The following is a 17887-nucleotide window of genomic DNA, read 5'->3' as shown; positions in this document are numbered from 1 at the left end:
AAACTTTTACATGGATCATCTCAGTTTGAATATTATGGTCATGAAAAATAATTAAGATTTCAAACTCTAAAAACAGTATATATTGTAATAAATTGTAGACAGTCTATTTTGCCTTAAAAATAAGTGTTCAAAGATCAAGATATTTACTATTTTTTTAGTTTCAAAATTTATTATCAGTGTTGAAAATTGAATTTAGAGTCATCATGAAGATTTGAAGTGAGGTTTTGTTTTGTTTTCACAAAGCCTAGGTTTTATCGTTTAATGACTAAATGTACTGGAGGTGTCTTTTAATTCCAAAATAAATAGATTTTTGGGTCATTAAAATTCTTGGGAAAAGATTACCCTGGAATGATTTTTCTTGGGAATCTGTCTATTCCATTATTATAAAATCTGTGAAGAAAGTTGTTTTTTTTTTTTGGATAAATCATTTTCTCTAGTTGGAGCCTAAAATTGAAAATCTATTTCCATGCCTTTACCGAAAAAATCGCTTTCCTTACCAATTTTCCATCATGATTTGAAACACCACCAAACCAGAACTCTCTCTCTTGCTCCTCTCCCCTGCCCCCCAGTAGCGTTGTAAAGAGGTTGGGTCCAGGCTGACCTCAACTCGGATCCGACCTAGCAAGGTTTAACTTAGGCCTGGACTAGGCATAGAAATAAAAATTATAAAAATTTATATTATATGATTTATATATAGTTAATATTAGGTATAAGTAGATTTGTAAATACTGGGTCAGGTCGGGTTGACCCCACCCGATAAGTTCCAATCCATACCTAGACCTGTCCAGATAGGTCAAGTGGATCCAGGCCCCGCCCATTAGGTCCATGTTTGGCTTTCGACCTAGACCTGGTTGGATGGACCGGACCTATCTCCCATCCCTAGTCTCATATACCTTGACTGGGGCTTTGCTTGATGGTATTTTCATAACTAATTTAGATGCAATTTTCCTTGACAATAATCAACTTGAGGGGCCACTATATCGAACTTTATGGAATTTCAAGGTGCATCCAACGCAGACAACCAAAATCTATATTCTAGAAAATAGTTTTCGCAATAAATGTATTTAACAGGAATTAATTTTTTTTTACAATAATTTTCTAGGGATCCAAACAGCGCTCTAGGTAATTTCCCCAAAATGTTTTCTAAAAGAATAAGTTCATATAAGGTTTCAACCCTAAAATGAAGGTATGGTGCTCCTAAAATATCTATTGCAAAGGGCGTTTTTTTCATGTATGACTATGAAAAGAAATAAAAATAAAAAAAATTTAAAGTCCTAAAAATAGTGAAAAATGGAATACATTATATATGCTGTCCACTTTCAGGATTTGAATGTGTTTATAGATTGTATAGATCTTAGGCTCTAAAGAATCAAATTAGAGCCCACCTTCAAATAGTGTTGAGAAATGTAGTTTCAATATTGGAAATCTTTGTAATAGACTTAAAATATATTGTCATTTTTATTTATAAAGTTTAAAGCTTAAAAAATAGCGTCGATCAATAGATCTATGAAAACTTGAAAATCTTGAAAAATGACGGCCCAAAAATTTGTTACAAAATAACATATTTTAGTGAAGTTTTTGAGGTCGGCTCTAATTTGATTGTTTAGAGCCTGAGGCTCTATATAAGCTTTTCCCTTATGGATAGTAGCATATTTTATGGTGGACATTTTAGGGAAAAACTGAAAATGATGTGTTCGCGATCGATCAAATCCCGGAGCGGGAATTCAAAATTTGAATTTGCGTAACGGTAAAACCCTTAACGGGTGAGTCTATTCTACCTTCCTTTTCTTTCATCTCAAAACCTCCATTTTTTAACCACGAGAGTGACAGAGAGAGAGTTGGGTAGGTTCCGTTTTACCCTGAAAAATTCAGCGAGAACCAGAAACATAGAGAGAGAGATGGCATCTCTCACACCAGGAATCCTTCTGAAGCTTCTCCAGTCGATGAACACCGACACCAAGGTTGCTGGAGAACACCGCTCTGTCCTCCTCCAAGTGATAAGCATTGTGCCAGCCCTTGCAGGCACCGAGCTATGGCCCAATCGAGGCTTCTTCCTCCAACTCTCTGACTCCTCTCACTCCACATTCGTCTCTCTCTCTCATCATGACGTCGAACTCATACTCACGAACAAACTCCAATTGGGTCAATTTGTCTATGTCCAAAAGCTCGAGTTTGCTTCTCCCGTCCCGAGAGTCGCAGGAATCCGGCCAATCTCCGGCCGACACCCCTTTGTTGGGAGCCCCGAGCCCCTCATTGCTCGATTCTCAAATGGGGGTTTCATAATCCAACCAGTCTCAGATCCAAACCAATCAATGGACCCAATTCTGGCTTATCTCTCTAGTAAGAGACCATCTGATACCAAACCTGAATCCGAAACTCCATTAGCAAAGACTGCTTCTCGATCTGTTCTCTCTCCGCAGGAGAACTTAATCACCGGGAAATCAGAGATCAACAAGGAAAAGAGTGCTGGAAAGTTGGAGATCAAGCAGGAAAATATTGCAGGAAAATCAGAAAAGAGCGGGCAGTCACCGGCTGTTAAGAACAGAGAGGGCAACCGGCCAGAGAAACGGTCGATGTCGGCAGGGAAGAGAGAGAAAGCAGGGCGAGACCCATCACCAATGAGTGGTAATGGCAGAATGGGTGCGAGATCAAGCTCTCCTATCCCTTCGAAATGTGTTGTTCCAAGCCTTGCGATGGCTCAAGAAGAGAATAGGAAGGTAGCAAGAGAAGCAGCTATTGTCGTACCATCGAGGTATAGGCAGGCTTCGCCAGTTGGTCGAAAAGTGGGGGCTTCACCAAGTGGGAGGAGGGCATCAATCTCCCCAGGGAGGAGGCTATCAGGCGGTTTCAAGGTTACTCCGATCGATTTGGCAAAGAAGAAAGTGGGGAGCGGTGGCCCCTCAGGGGTTTGTCAAAGGAAGAGTTGGGAAGACCCTGATGCTGCAATTGAGCAGAAAGAGAAGGGAGGCTCGAAGAACAAGCCCGATATGCAGGCGATTTTGAGGACTCAGGTGTTCTCTCTCTCCCTCTCTCTCTATCTATAGCTATCGATCTCTATCATGTGTGTGTGTTGGTAGGCCTTTAAAAGCTAATAAAGCTAATTTAGATTGTACAATGAATCATTTCTATATGGATTTTATATTTTACACCTCTGAACTTTGTTTTCTAATCATTATGGATACTTCACAGCAGCGTTCTGAGACTCGGCCAAGGCAACTCGGACCCGACCGAGTGACTTAGCCTCGCCCTATGGACGAGGCGAGTCTGCGGTATATCATATACTTTTTTAGTTTAATTATATTAATACATCAAATCTAAATCAGATGCACTTAAGTTTCTTTTTGGTTAGCACTACCACCTAAAGTTGCCAGGTATGAATCCCCATAGCCACCCCCCCTCCCCCAAATGGAGGTCTTAGTGCTCTTACAATGTGCTTTATTTAGGCGGAAAGCAATAACTAACACGGCAACTGTTACTCGATTTTATTTTCTTTATCCAAAAAAAAATGAACTGGACTCGAGCGAGTTACTTGGACTCGCACGAGTAAATCACCTTGACCAGGGCTCAAGTACCTTGGCCGAGTTAATTTTTTGAACACCGCTTCCCAGTATTAGTTTTATTAGAATGGTACCTATGAGACTCTTTTCATTCTAAGATGTCTTTTTAGATCTAGAAAAGAAATGATAGAAAAGTTGCTGTTATGAGTCTGCATATGCGAATGAATGGATCAGGAGCCAAGTTAATTGTCCGAGTTTCCTGTTTATTTAGTCTCTTTTAAAACTTTCTCATTAAAACTTTTTGATGCAGGCATAGGATGGACATTTTCGAGTTTTTTTTTGTGGATTTTAATCAAGTGAATTAGGAGATATATTTTGGCCATTTTAAAGCTTATTTTTTGTAGTCTTCTACTTTAGGTTGTTAGGGTTTAGTAAGTTTTATTATGTCTTGATTGTTCATTTTATTTTATTTGTCATTTCTAGTTTTCTTAGGGGCAAAATTATTCGTTTAATTTTAAGTTAATAATGGGCAGTTAGGATTAGATAGAATTGAATGAAGGGTTTTGAGCACATTGAATGGTTTGGGGCATTTGAGTTACTTAAATTAGTGAGGTGGATTCATCTTTGCTTTTCTGGCTCTTTTTTTCTTCTCTACTCCTTTCTCCCTTGAAGGGCAGTCATCTGTTATATTTTCAGCAAATTAAGGTGCTAATTTGTGAAGAATCAACCTAATTTGCATCATTTCCCCTGTTCTACTCACACTGGCCGGGTTGGAACAAGGGGACTCTGGATCTAGATACTAGTGAGTCCCATGTTGTGTTCAATTTTTTAATTGCTGTTTAAAAATAAACTATTGTGCCATATTTTCATTGTATAACCATTGTTTGGAGCCTGATTTAGAAAAGGTCTTTAGTGTGGTTGGGTTCTCAAGTCATTGCCTCTCTTTTTGCTCTGCTAGCAACTTGCTCTCCTTTGGGAAGCTCTCTCGGTACAAATTACAAAGAATTAGTTATTTGCCTTCGCAAACAGTTGCCTCAAAAGTGGATTTCATAGGGTGATTGGATTAATGTGGAACTAAATTGGTCAATGCCTTCATCTCTTTGGCTATCTGTATGGTTCAAATTTGTCATATCGATTGATCCCTCGGCATTTCCTCTTTGAGCATAAGCACCCTTTTTTTCTTAATTCTTATAAAAAGATTAGTTTAACAATGCAACCCTTCTAGCTTTTATGTTAGAATCTCTCCTCCCTCCCTCTCTCTCGCTCTCATATGTTAACTCGGGATACTTGAAATATTGGCACAAATGGAATTTTGGACATCTTGTTGTAGACCCTACCATCCAGGCCACCTTCTTCCCCCCCAGCCTCCCCTCTTTCCAGTGTTTAATTTGTTTGTGTGTTAATTGTTAGGCTGCAATGTTTGTGTTAACAGGCTGCTATGGCAAGGAGACTGAGTGATGCCCATGGTGGAGGGCAATCAAATCAAGGTCAAGTGGGGGATGCCACGGGTTCTTCTGCTAATTCTTCAGAGAAACCCAACAAGTCTTCTTGTGTTGTTGGCAAGACAGAGTCCTCATTCACGACAACAGCTCCAAAAATCAGAGTTTACGATCCAAAATGGACTGATGGTAGCATCTCACTGGATGCCCTTCCCGCCTACCTTGCAAATCTTGGGAAGGTAGCAATAATGCCCCAAAATGAATAATCTAGTTTCTATTTTAGATTAGTTTTGATCCTTGTCTGAATATCATGCATTTTTTGCTTAATAGTTGCAGTTTTGGCCGCATTAATAATCCCATATTTCTTCGGTAATTTTTTAGACATTAAAGAAGAATTTCTTCGGTTTTGGCTCTGCAGAAGTTGTTCCTGGTTATGTGACTTGAAGAACCATGTTATGTTACTCTATGTTTTGTTGCTTTTTCTCTCTCTTTTTTGAATTTTAATTTTTTTTTTCTATAAATCAGAATGATCTGAAATTTGGAGCGTGTTTACATCGTAGTGAGGCACCTAATAAAAATAATTCCAAAAAAAAAAATTGACCAAAAAAACCAAAATACCCATGAAACTTTTTGGGGGGTATTTTGGTCAATTTATTTCATGTAAAATATTTTTTTGATATTTTTCGTAGATTCGCCTATTTTTGATGAATACACGCTCTAAATTTTAGATCATTCCGATTTGTAGAAAAAATATGAAAAATAAAACACTACCAAACATTCGTGATCATCAGATCGGCCCAGATTCGATCTGAGCCATTCGGCGATTGTACCGATTTGTGGTACACGAATCGGTGTACCGTAGCATCTTCCTATATATATATATATATATATATATATATACTCATTTCACTGATTAGATGTTTGGGAAAAGAGGGTAGATACCGCTCCTTTGTATGTTTTACTTTTATCTTATATATTCCATGGATTTTAGCTTCTACTACACTTGTAGTCCTTAACCTTATAGGATTTATTTTTTATTTTATGTTATTTGTATTGATCCCTTTACTTTAAATCATTTTACAGGAAGCTCGCCAAAGGCGACTTATAGCATCTGCTGCTGCAGCCGAAGCCCTGGACGAGGCCTTTGTTACTGAATCTGTTGTAAGGAGTTTGAGGTATGGCTAAGACCACAGCATCCACACACATACAGAGAGAGATAGAGAGATGCTAATGAAACTATTTTTGCTTTGTTGCAGCATGTTTTCTGATCTGTGCTCTTCGTCTAAGTCTAATAACCCACTTCTCACCATTGACCGCTTCTTTGCCATTTATCCGACCATTGCAAAATCTGCAGACATGGCCAGCACCCTTTTCATGGCCCGGAACCCCGATAAGTCACAACATACCCAAGACTCAAGGCATGCATTATCATCACTATGGGTTGAGGCCGCATTAGCAACTGACATGGAAATTATATCTCTTGTCGAAAAATCCACAATTGGCAACTTGCCATTTTCAGGCATCCAATCCCTCAATGGAAGATACTTTTCCAGCAGCCCGAACAGAGGAAAAGAGGAGCAGGAAAAGCATTTTCCCATGTATCATATGCCTGATTCCGGTAAGTCTTGGATGCAAGGCAATGGGGTGAAAGAGACAGGTGACTTAGCAAAGCTTGTGGTTAGGGAGGCTTGTTTGTGGTTCTTGAGTTATGTGGAGGAGGCTCTAGGTCGCGGTTTTCCGGTCACCAGAAATAAGGATTCTGGCACCGAAATAGGCTGCCGCCGAGATGGCAGCCCGGTCGCAGTCATACTTTCGCAGCTAAAGCGTGTTAATGATTGGTTGGACAAGGTGGGGAAGGAGACGATGGAGGGGGAGCCGTTCGATAAGATGACCGAACGGCTGAAGAGGAAGATCTACGGGTTCTTGATTGAACATGTGGAATCGGCAGCTTCGGCTCTTGATCTCCAGGCCAACGTTAAGTTGGCTGCTTCATGAAAAAATAAATATTAGTTTCTTTTTTTTTTGTGATTTCCCATGCTTTTGATTTGCTGTGTATTTGAATTATTGTTGATTTAAAGATAATTTTTGCCCTTTAATGATATGTAAATTATGGGCTTTAATGCTTTTTATTATACATAGTTTGGAAATAAATTTTTGCATTAGACATGTTTGTTGGCCTTCAAACTGGAGTAGTTTCTTTCAGTATCAGATTAGGCCCAGTTTGGATGAACCATTTGTTAGCAAATGATTTAGTTCACTCTTCCTTTGTGTAGTTCATGTTAGGAATTGACCTCGAGATGTAACATCAACTGCTAACCATTCTGGCCCAAGATTGATTCTTAGTTCATTAAAAATCTTTGTCCAGAAACCTGATGATTTGACACGGATTCACGACTTGAGTTCGATCTCAAAATGTGATTTGAATCTAACCCTAGTTTCCTTGAGTGCTTAAAAACCCAGGCACCCAGACAATATTCTCCAAAAAAGCACATTTTCCTAAAGAGGAAACTTACTGAGCCAACTTGGATCCATACTTTGTTGTCATATTCAAAACACTGGTTGAACTAAGAACTGACAAAAATGGACTAGGAGATGTAACATCAACTGAACCAACTCGGATCGGTACTTGTTATGATCTTCAAAACGCTGGTTGAACTAAGAAGTGAGAAAAAATGGGACAAGGAGATGTAACATCGGCTGCTAAACATTCTAGACCAGTGCCGATTTTAGTTCATTAAAAATGTGTCTAAAAACTCAATGACTTGACATGGATTTGACCAAGTTTGACTTGTGTCCGATCGCAAAATTTGATCTGAATCTAACCCTAGTTTTCTTGAGTCCTTGAAAGCCCAGGCACCCAGCCAATATTCTCCCAAAAACAACAGTTTTCTAAAGAGGAAATTTATTGAGCCACTCTTGGATCGATACATGTTTTGATCTTCAATACACTGGTTGAAATAAGAAGTGAGGAAAAATGGGACAAGGCGATTAAATTAAGACTTAATTTTTAAGGAAATGTAGTATCTAATATGGAGATCATGAATATGAAAAAATAAATAAATTTTATAAAAATTAAAAATAATAATTCTAGTAAAAAAATATTAGTTTTCATTGTTTTTAGATAGAACACCTACTTGCATCCATCTTTAAGATGGATGCTTTACACTTTTTAGACCGCATATGTAGAAATACAGGCCAGCCCGCATGAAACAATTTTCTATAAAAATAAAGCCTTAACGGCTATGGTAGTTTAAAAAATTGGGATTTTATACCCAAAAACTAATATATATTATCATGAAGGTTTTTGATACAAAGTACTTTTTAGACGAGGATTCGAGTTGAGGCTTTACTTTGTTTTCATAACGCCTAAGTCTTGTACAAACTAAATAAAAAAAAATATTGTCGGTCATTCTCTACTCTACAAACCATCTCTTCTCTTTCTACCCGAGTCATCCGACCAAGACTATGCAATAAATGGGGTTCATGTATTTGCATTAGCCATTGCCTATGCCGCATTATAGTCGTGGTTTAAGGGGTGGATCGTTCACCCATAGATCCATGTCAGATAGCTGATCGACGATTTATAAATAAAACAAAAATAAAAATGATAGCTTATGGGGTGGGGATTTAATGGGACTAAAGAATACATTACATATGCTTAACTAAAAAGAAAAACAGATTAAAAATAATTTTAAGATCAAGGAACCTGTTCAGTCCTGACTACTGACCAATTGCCATCTAGAACGGAAATCCGGATCTCGGATTTTGAAACAAATTAGAAACAAATAAAGAAACGTGGACGTGCCACTCGGTCCAAAGTTGCATAGAGCCGTTGAGGCGACAAATGATAAGAAAAGAAACGCTTTCAAAATTTGAACACCATTTCTATAAAGTAATGTGACACTGCATCTGCCATTATTGTAGAGAGACAGAGAGGAGAGAGAGAAAGAGAAAGAGAAAGAGAAAGAGAGCAAAATATACAACTTAGAATTACTATTCCATCCTCTGAAACTGGTATTTCCGACCTCTGAAACTGTTATTCTAGAGAGAGAGAGAGAGATATCTAACAATGGAGAAGTACGAGAAGTTGGAGAAAGTGGGAGAAGGGACATATGGGAAGGTGTACAAGGCACAAGACAAGGTAACAGGCCAACTCGTTGCCCTAAAGAAAACAAGACTCGAGATGGACGAGGAAGGGGTTCCACCCACTGCACTCAGAGAAGTCTCTCTCTTGCAAATGCTCTCTCAGAGCATCTATGTTGTAAGGTCAGTTCACCCCATTTCTCCTTTTTGCTATGAGTTTTCTTTCTTGGTTCTTTGAAAAGTTCATAATCTTTCACCCCATTTGGCTAAATTTTGTTGAAATTCATTAACAATCATTACTAGTTTACTGAAACATTTTGTTGGTTTGAGTCCTTGATCGATCTGTTTTCTGTGTTTTTTATAACTGTGCTCCTCTATTTTTTTCCTCTCCATTTTCTGATTAAGGAAAAGAAATGTTAGATCTTGAGAGATGGGTTGGGGGCTTTAATTCTTTGGAGATTTTGCTGTAATCAGTGTTTTCTCTTTGATATCTTTCTTAAATTTCATGATTTTTTTCTCCCTTTAGCTTGGGGAATTTTCCTGGATTTCTTTATTTTGCGTTAGTGTTAATATCTTTGCCCCTTTTTTGTATGGGATATCGTTTTGAGGGTTTAGTCTTGGAATTTCAACTATTTCTATTTTCCATGTACATCATTTGATTGGGGAAAACAGATTATATGAAGATATATTTCACTCTGTGGATCTTAATTTCTTCTTGTTGGAGATCAAGATTTTACTGAGGTTAGAGAAAGTTTCCAAACCAATTTCGGGTAAGACTTTGGATTTTTGTTTTTTAAAATTTTAAATTAAATATTATAAATATATATTGATTTATTAAAAAAAAATTAAAATGAAAATTTCCAAAAACAAATAAAAAATATATTATTTTTTGCTGACAGAGTCATGACCTGAAAATTAAATTTTTACTAATATGATTGAACTATCAACATTGATAAACCATAAGGGTTTCTAGATATTTGAAAAATAAGAATTTATTAATAATTTGAACCCCCACAAAAGCACATACAAATAGAAACTGCACAATAAATAACCAAATTTTTTTTTCACTATTTGCACTGCATTATTTCCTATATTTCTTTCACATAATTAACTATTTTAACTAATTATTTCAGAAAAAGGAAATAGTTGTTTCAGAGTCGGGGGACCTATCAAACAAACAGAGCAAAAAATTTGATTTTTTTTTTCCATATTCAAGATCATTATGGCCTAGATCCTGAATTTCTTTAAGATGGACTTGAGAGAGGGGAATCACATGCGCATGTGAGTACCGGCACTCATTGAACCGTGTCCTTCAGAAAAATGTACAGAGCTTACTAGAAATAATAACAAAAAAACCAATATTAGGGCATTACTTCTTTGAGAGAGAGGGAGAGAGAGAGAGAGATTATTTGCTATGGAGAGATGGATGGGCATCACCTATCTCCTTGAGGTGAAGTAGGAACAAAGTAGTCTTTACCTCTTTGGATTAGTTTTGTGTACTAGGTAGGACAAGGGAAGAGGGAGGGAGGGAAGAGGAAGAGGAAGGGAGATGAGGTGAAACTATGAAATTTAAGAGTAATTGTAAAACTATTTAAGTATATCCCATTTCTTCAAAATGGCTATAATTTTTTGAAACTCTGAAAAATATCTACAGTGTTATTGGCTAATGTCAATGGAAAGATTACAAAAATTGCCCTTGACTACTTCAGCCGGATTTGCTAAATCTCACCAAAGCAACCGAAGCGCACTGAATTGGACTCAATAGTTTGTACAGTGCTTCACTTAGCTTAGGCCAAAGCAAAGCGAAGATACAACACTAGTATAGAGCTCCATAGTTATGTTATTCATGTTTTGTAATATTTTAATTTTACTCCAAGAGAATTGGGATTTCCTTTTTTTTATTTACTTGTTCTCTTTGGGCTCGTCTGAGAAGTTTGGTGATTTGTTATTTTACTTTTATAGTGACTTTTTTGAAATGTGTTTTATCCTTTTTTTTTTCCTTTGGTCTCCATAAGTTAATGTCTCCTTTATCTAATTGAGGTTCTTGTTTCTTTTTTTGATACTTGGTCCCTATGGTTTGGCTTTTCTTTATCATTGTGTTCAAGCAAAAGTAAAACAGGAAAAAGACAAAAGGACCTATCTGTTCTTTACCTCTTCAGAGTTTTTCTAATGGAATCTGGAACCAAAATCCAGATTAGATTAAAACTCATTATCTATTGAAACTATGGTTTTGGAAGAATGAATTGTGTTATGGTTAACAAACATGAGGTCGACTCCAATTAGTTAGGAAAAGGTTCTGATGATGATGATGGATAACAAACATGAGGCAACCAATTTGCAGTTTTTCCTTGTAGTTTGAGCATCGAAAGGGGTTTAGGAGATCAGTTTTATGATACCAAAACTGATCTACTCTGGTTTATTGACCCCCAAATTGTCATGTGAATCTCAAAAGTTTTGGAAGATCCAGTCCCCGAGTCAAGTAAATGGAATGTTTGTTTAACGAAGCATTGCAATAATGCATACAAGAGGAACTATGTAACACGGACACATGGGTCCATGCTATTTTTCATGTATTTATTATGATGCTTTGTAAAATGCAGATTGTTGTGTGTCGAGCACATTGAAAAGAATGGCAAGCCACTTCTTTACCTGGTGTTTGAGTATTTAGACACAGATCTGAAGAAGTTCATTGACACATATCGGCGTGGGCCCAAGCCAAGGCCTCTTGAGCCTAGCACAATTCAGGTATCATTTCATGGTTTCCTGGTATTTTTCTTCAGTCTAGTACTCATTATTTGCAACCTTATTGTAATTGAGATCAGTGAGTGATATTTCTATTGTTGTTTTTTCAATGTTCGTTTGGGGACTGAAAATATATTGGATGTTTAGCAGAAATTTGTTCCTTTATCCTTTTTTAAGTATCATTTTTTCTTATGTTTTCTGTACATTGCTTCTTAAATATTTTCTTCACTATGTGGGTTACTATGATGATGATGATGATGATGTGGGTTGCTATTGGGTAACTGTAGACTTCCACCATTGTCAGTATTCTCTATAGCATCTGCTGCTTGTTCCACTTCTTTTACTGTTTGGTTTTGGATCTATTTTGATTTAAAATCTATTGAACAGAGCTACATGTTCCAATTATGCAAAGGAGTTGCCCACTGTCACAGTCATGGCGTGCTTCACAGGTCAGATTTTATCCATCATGATTTTACGTTCTTTAGTTTTTGCCCATCCATATTGTTTGGTCTTTTGTTTCCCCTTAGTTTTTGTTTTATTTGTTTTGTATGGATGTTTTCATCTTCTTGTTTTCTTGGCTATCACATCTCTTTTCTAATTGTTTGAGACAGAGACTTGAAACCACAAAACCTTCTGGTTGACAAAGAGAGAGGTATACTGAAAATTGCCGATCTTGGCTTGGGAAGAGCATTTACTGTGCCTCTAAAGAGCTATACGCATGAGGTTTGTAAGCTATTTCATCGTTTTGTTCGGACAGAACTCTCCCAATGTGGATTTTAGCAGCAAAGATTTCCTAGTTTCCTGCCAATTTTCTCATGATTGCTACAGGAATCACTTGGTCTAGATTGTTTCATGTCAAAAATTTGTCTTTGGAATATTCCATTTTAGGAATATGGAACGATTTGGGCTGTTGTTTCTTCTTTCAACTTTCTGGCTCTTAGTTTCCTAAGAAGAAAATTTTTTAATAAAAAATGCCCTTACTAAAAAAAAGCTCTATGTACAAAACAAAGATATAGAAGTGTCCAAATTTATTGAGTACCACGATAAATTACTCCAAGTATCCAAATGTGGTAATCCAAGTATCCAAATGTGGTAATTTTTTTTCAGCTAAAGTTTATTTTTCTTTTTCTTATTTGTATTGAGGATTTTTCATTGATAAATTGTTTTGAAGATCCTGCTATTCAAGAAAAGATTGCTTTGGCTAGTTAGAGGAACAGATTGTTCTTGTAAACATCATTTATTGGCTGTACTCTGTAAATTACAATTCTATAGCACCAGAAAGGAGAATCAACTTAGTTCGTAGAATTATTTTGCAGATTGTCACACTTTGGTACAGAGCTCCTGAAGTGTTGCTTGGAATCACCCACTATTCCACTGGGGTAGACATGTGGTCTGTTGGCTGCATATTTGGTATATCTTTTTTATTTTGCTATTTTAAACTTTCACAAAATGCATGTATTCACACACTTATGTGTTTGTATGCATGTATTCATACTTGTATATGTATATTCGCAGACGGGGGTAGACATGTGGTCTGTTGGCTGCATATTTGGTATATCTTTTTTATTTTGCTATTTTAAACTTTTCACAAGATGCATGTATTCGCACACTTATGTGTTTGTATGCATGTATTCATACTTGTATATGTTGTGCATGTTAATATATATGCACAAATATAAACTAAAAGTTCTAGGTAAGTACTCTTACTCATTCATTTGCCTTAGTGTTGGGCTGTACGATCCCAAAATAACTAAAAAAACCCCTATCTCAGATCCATGAAATTGGAGTTCCAATAGTGTGGATCTGATGATCTTTGAATAATTAAATGGACAGTCAAAGAGAGCACAAAATGGTCAGGACCCCAAAATCACTAGAACTCCCAATTTAAGATTCATGAAATTGGAGTTCCAATAGTGGAGATCTGATAAACTTTGAGGCATTGAACAGTCCAAAAAGAACATAAGATAGAAAATTCTTAATGTTCAAAATTCAATTTGTTTAGATTCATGGTTGTGGTGATCAAGATGATAGACTTGTGAAGTTTTGGATCCAATATCCATCTCCTAGATGGATTTTGGAAAGTGGATGATCTAGAAAGGCGTGCATCTGGGGATGCACCAAAACCCTACCCATATATAAAGTTTACATATGCACATACATGTGTATGTATGTGTGCAACTGCATGTGAATAGATGTTCCTATGTAGGCTATTATGGTAGGATGTGGCGCGATGTACTTTTTGTCACTGTTGTTTTACCTTTTGCAGCTGAAATGGTGAGAAGGCAAGCCCTTTTTCCTGGTGACTCAGAGTTGCAACAACTGCTTCATATTTTCAAGTATGGTTCTGAGGAAATTCTTTGCGTTTTAATACAAACCATATTCGTGCATGTGTATGATGTATTGGTTCATGTATTTATTTGGATGTTTCTTAATATGGGAAATTATTTTGTTAAGGATGTTAGGGACTCCCACAGAGGAGCAATGGCCAGGAGTGACTTCCTTACGTGACTGGCATGAATATCCAAAGTGGAGGCCAAATAACTTGGCTGCTGCTGTTCACTCTTTGAATCCTGAAGGTGTCGACCTCTTGTCGGTAAGTTTTGCCAAATTCCATACACACACATATCATCCACATGATAAGTGTGTGTGGGTGTCTATTGTGTGTGGCTATGTGCTTGTAACTGCAAGTGTGAGCACGTATAGACTAGATAAGCATGCATGTGTATACATACATAGATAGACAAAAGCTTTTGTTATGAGTTTTTATTTTCTAATGTCATGCTATACACACATCACGTGTGTGTGTGAGAGCGTACATGGCGCTACATGCTTTATAACTCTTCATATATATATATATATATATATATATATATATATATATATAGAAGCATGTACAAAATGCCTATAGGTGAAGTTCTACAGTACATCACCTACACCTTATCACCGTCCGAAATTCATCACATGATCACAGTGGTCTGGTAGTATTTGAATTTTTATAATTACTGTACTGATCAAATTTATCTAAATTTGGGACGTATGTATATATGACCAAGTCGCACCAAAATACAATATTAAAAAAATAGTAGTCATAAAATAAAATGATAAAATTACCCCTGAAACTTTATAGGGGTATTTTGCATAATTTTTATCTTTCAAATTATTTGTTTTATATTTTATTCATGTGCATCTCACTAAGGCGCACACACCTACAACATTTCATATCATTATGATTTGTAAAAAAAAATTAAAAAATTAAAATTCAAACATTATATGACGGTGTGATAAACTTTGAACGGTGATAAAGCCATAGGTAAAGTATTGTAGAACTTCACCTATAAACGCTTTGTAGTGTTTTTCTATATATATATATATATATATATATATTGTGTGAGCATATTTAGACTAGAGAAGCATGCATTGTATATGCTTGTGTGGATTTGTGCGTATATGTAGTATGCATATAAGTACATATATATATATAAGTACATATATTATGCATGCACTCATGGATATATACATGCATCTAACAAGATGCATGCATGCATACACAACGTATGCACTTTCACAGCACATATATGTACCTAGCTGTATGTGTATCTGTCTATCCAAAAGGCTACCAAACAGGCTATCAAAACAGTTGCACATGTATGGAGTAGTAGTTTCGCTTAGTATATCCACAATTCTATTTTTATTGGACTGTGGAGAATGCATTTCGTATTTTAATTTTATTTTTTAGAAATTTTCGGCATGTATGGATCTAAAGAAAATACAAAAAGTTGCAAAGGTACTTTGGTCAATTATATTATTCCAAATATTTTATTGTTTTTGTTATCAGGTGCACCTTCTTTAGATCTATACATGCCAAAATTTCATGTCAATTTGATGATCCAAAAGATTCAAATTCAAATATGAAATATGTTTTCTACCTTTTGAATAAGATCTGGTTGCAAGTATAATCGAATTGCCTTTTTCCTCCGTGGGCCTATACGCATGTAATGTGAAAAATGATTGCAAATGCTTACACTCATTTACTCTACAAGTTCGCCTACCCCATTTTTTTGGGGTTAGTTGTATTTTGTTGGGCCATTTTTTAGGGAATATCCATTAGATGAATCTTGGACAAAGAAGAAAGGTTTTCGCTCAAGTCAAGCAGGGATCTATCCCTGAAAGATGACCCTAAAAAAATAGGTGGCGTACTTGTACAGAGTAATGGTTTGGGCATTGGCAATCATTTTCCTATGCATGATACATATTTACGATGTAAATTTATCAAAATACCTATAAGAGATGAACTATTTAACATTGTACTTAATTGCGATCTCAAGATCATGCGTTATGTTACAAGTATTTTGGAATTAAATAAAAAAGGATATGGATAAAGTGTTAAACTGTTCATCTCCAATAAGTAATGAGATTGTCTACAAAGTGATCATTTATCTTTTGTGCATGCAGGTCGCTATCATTATTGTCCCTTAAATTTTAAAATGGGTGGTAGTGAATGTGTCATTGAATAGATATATAGTTCCAAAATCTCGGACTTTGTGACTCACCCCAAGCTGTCCAATTTGACATCTAATAAGTGGGAATAATTGTAGTTGGTCTTTTTATAAAATCCCCAAAAGTAATTGATAAATTTCCACTATTTATAATAATTTGTCCTAAAAAACTAACACCGAAAAATTATGTTGTGCAGAAAATGCTTCAGTATGATCCTGCAAATAGAATATCAGCCAAGGCAGCTCTGGATCATCCTTACTTTGATACCCTCGATAAATCTCAATATTGAGGTGTTTAATGTGATATTTCCCTTTGCCCTTTGTTTGTGCACAAAAGGAAAGCAAGTTATATTCCTTTCTTATTTTTTATTCCAAGACTTTTTTTGTGATAGTTATTTTTTCATGTTTAGAGTTAAAAGGGATAATCAATGACCATTTTCATATGAAATTCAGTAACCAATTTCAGTGTGGTTGTGTTTCAAATATGTATTTCATTTATGTTGCAGCAACGATATTCAAATAATGAAGATTTGCCATGTTAAGTTATTGGTTGTGCAAAATATCTTTTAAATCCTATGCTTTTCTAACAATTTTTTATCGGAAAGGATTACCAACCAAGATTGGCTGACGTTGTCAAATCAATCAAATTGTTTTAAAAGGAAATAAAGTGCCTTGTCAACTATTTTGTTAAAAAACACCCGAAGTGGCGGCATTATATTATTTGAACAAGCGGAAATATTTTGATAATTTGAACCCACTTCCCACACCGAGGTAAATACCCCTATTGGATAGGGTTGGCAATGGGTCGGGTCTTGCTGGACTTGGATTCAGGCCCAAATAGTATATGGGTTTCCGACCCAAACCGTTGGGTTTCCGACCCAAACCGTTGGGTTCAAAATTTGGACCCATACCTATGCCCGTCGAGTCCGAGGTCTGGTTAGGTCCAATGCCACCCTCACTAAGCGTTTTTTTATGTCTTTTTTATAATTATATACCCGTATTACTGGCAACAATGTCACAATCACTTGCTGTTAGATTTTAAGCTGATTGATTTGTCGTTTAATAGCTAAAGATGACTATGAGTTCTTGTATATGATCCTTAATACACCCAAACGAATAGGTCTTAAAGTAAAGTATTTTATCTCCAACGACCCAGACTCGAATAATTTGTGGGTCCAAGTTTTAGACCCAAACCCCAATCCACTGAGTCCAATTGCTTGATCCATACTCGGACCAGTGTCGGATATACCCGATGGGTCCTGGGTCAGGTCTGGATCCATTACCACCCCTACTACTGGATAGTATTGGAGCCCTAAACATGTATTTCCATTAAAATTCTTTTTCTACATTTAGGAACTTGGAACGAGCAGGGTTATTGTATTATCTTATTTGGCTTGACTTAAGTGGGCCGAACCACATGATGAAACTATTCCGGCATCTTCTAAGTTCCTAGAACACGTGTTTGTTACTAAAATATCTAGTTCAAGTTCAGGAATTCAGGACTAGGAATTTAATAATTTAACACTACTGTTGTCTTGGACCAAATCACCAAAACGCCTTATACAGAATTTCAAGGAATTCGATAAAGTAGGTTAGAGCCTTAACATACCCACTGTGCAAAAAAAAAGGC

General features: G+C 36.4%; 2 protein-coding genes across 3 annotated transcripts; both read left to right on the top strand.

Moving 5' to 3' along the window:
• The first annotated feature begins 1823 nt into the window (after positions 1 to 1823).
• On the top strand, positions 1824 to 7102 carry LOC18432462 (serine/arginine repetitive matrix protein, putative (DUF936)). The gene is made up of 4 exons (XM_088874087.1): positions 1824 to 3011; positions 4930 to 5175; positions 6020 to 6111; positions 6193 to 7102. Exons 1-4 carry the CDS (start codon positions 1899 to 1901, stop codon positions 6929 to 6931), a joined length of 2190 nt encoding a protein of 729 aa, XP_088730213.1. The 5' UTR covers positions 1824 to 1898; the 3' UTR covers positions 6932 to 7102.
• A 1841-nt stretch (positions 7103 to 8943) lies between these two features.
• Positions 8944 to 16803, top strand: LOC18432461 (cyclin-dependent kinase B1-1). Of its 2 annotated transcripts, none has more exons than XR_016060956.1 (8): positions 8944 to 9202; positions 11620 to 11764; positions 12149 to 12210; positions 12373 to 12484; positions 13078 to 13313; positions 14028 to 14097; positions 14216 to 14354; positions 16455 to 16803. XR_016060956.1 is itself a non-coding variant. In XM_006842564.4 (8 exons), exons 1-8 carry the CDS (start codon positions 9006 to 9008, stop codon positions 16545 to 16547), a joined length of 912 nt encoding a protein of 303 aa, XP_006842627.1. In that variant the 5' UTR covers positions 8944 to 9005; the 3' UTR covers positions 16548 to 16803. The 2 variants fall into 2 exon arrangements, 1 of the variants encoding a protein (XP_006842627.1); XM_006842564.4 differs by having other exon boundaries at positions 13078 to 13171.
• The last annotated feature ends 1084 nt before the right edge of the window (positions 16804 to 17887 follow it).

Source organism: Amborella trichopoda, chromosome 8, assembly GCF_054954075.1.
Source record: "Amborella trichopoda isolate Santa Cruz 75 chromosome 8, AtrichopodaSantaCruz75HAP2 v2.0, whole genome shotgun sequence".
Taxonomy (NCBI): domain Eukaryota; kingdom Viridiplantae; phylum Streptophyta; class Magnoliopsida; order Amborellales; family Amborellaceae; genus Amborella; species Amborella trichopoda.
The sequence above is the reverse complement of the archived record's forward strand: the minus strand, read 5'-3'. Positions and strand labels throughout refer to the sequence as shown.

Coding starts and splice junctions, on each gene's coding strand:
- LOC18432462 (XM_088874087.1), top strand. CDS start 1,899: ATGGCATCTCTCACACCAGGAATCCTTCTGAAGCTTCTCCAGTCGATG. Junction 5,176..6,019: donor ACCTTGCAAATCTTGGGAAG/GTAGCAATAATG, acceptor ATCATTTTACAG/GAAGCTCGCCAAAGGCGACT. Junction 6,112..6,192: donor TCTGTTGTAAGGAGTTTGAG/GTATGGCTAAGA, acceptor GCTTTGTTGCAG/CATGTTTTCTGATCTGTGCT.
- LOC18432461 (XM_006842564.4), top strand. CDS start 9,006: ATGGAGAAGTACGAGAAGTTGGAGAAAGTGGGAGAAGGGACATATGGG. Junction 12,485..13,077: donor TAAAGAGCTATACGCATGAG/GTTTGTAAGCTA, acceptor ATTATTTTGCAG/ATTGTCACACTTTGGTACAG. Junction 14,355..16,454: donor AAGGTGTCGACCTCTTGTCG/GTAAGTTTTGCC, acceptor TATGTTGTGCAG/AAAATGCTTCAGTATGATCC.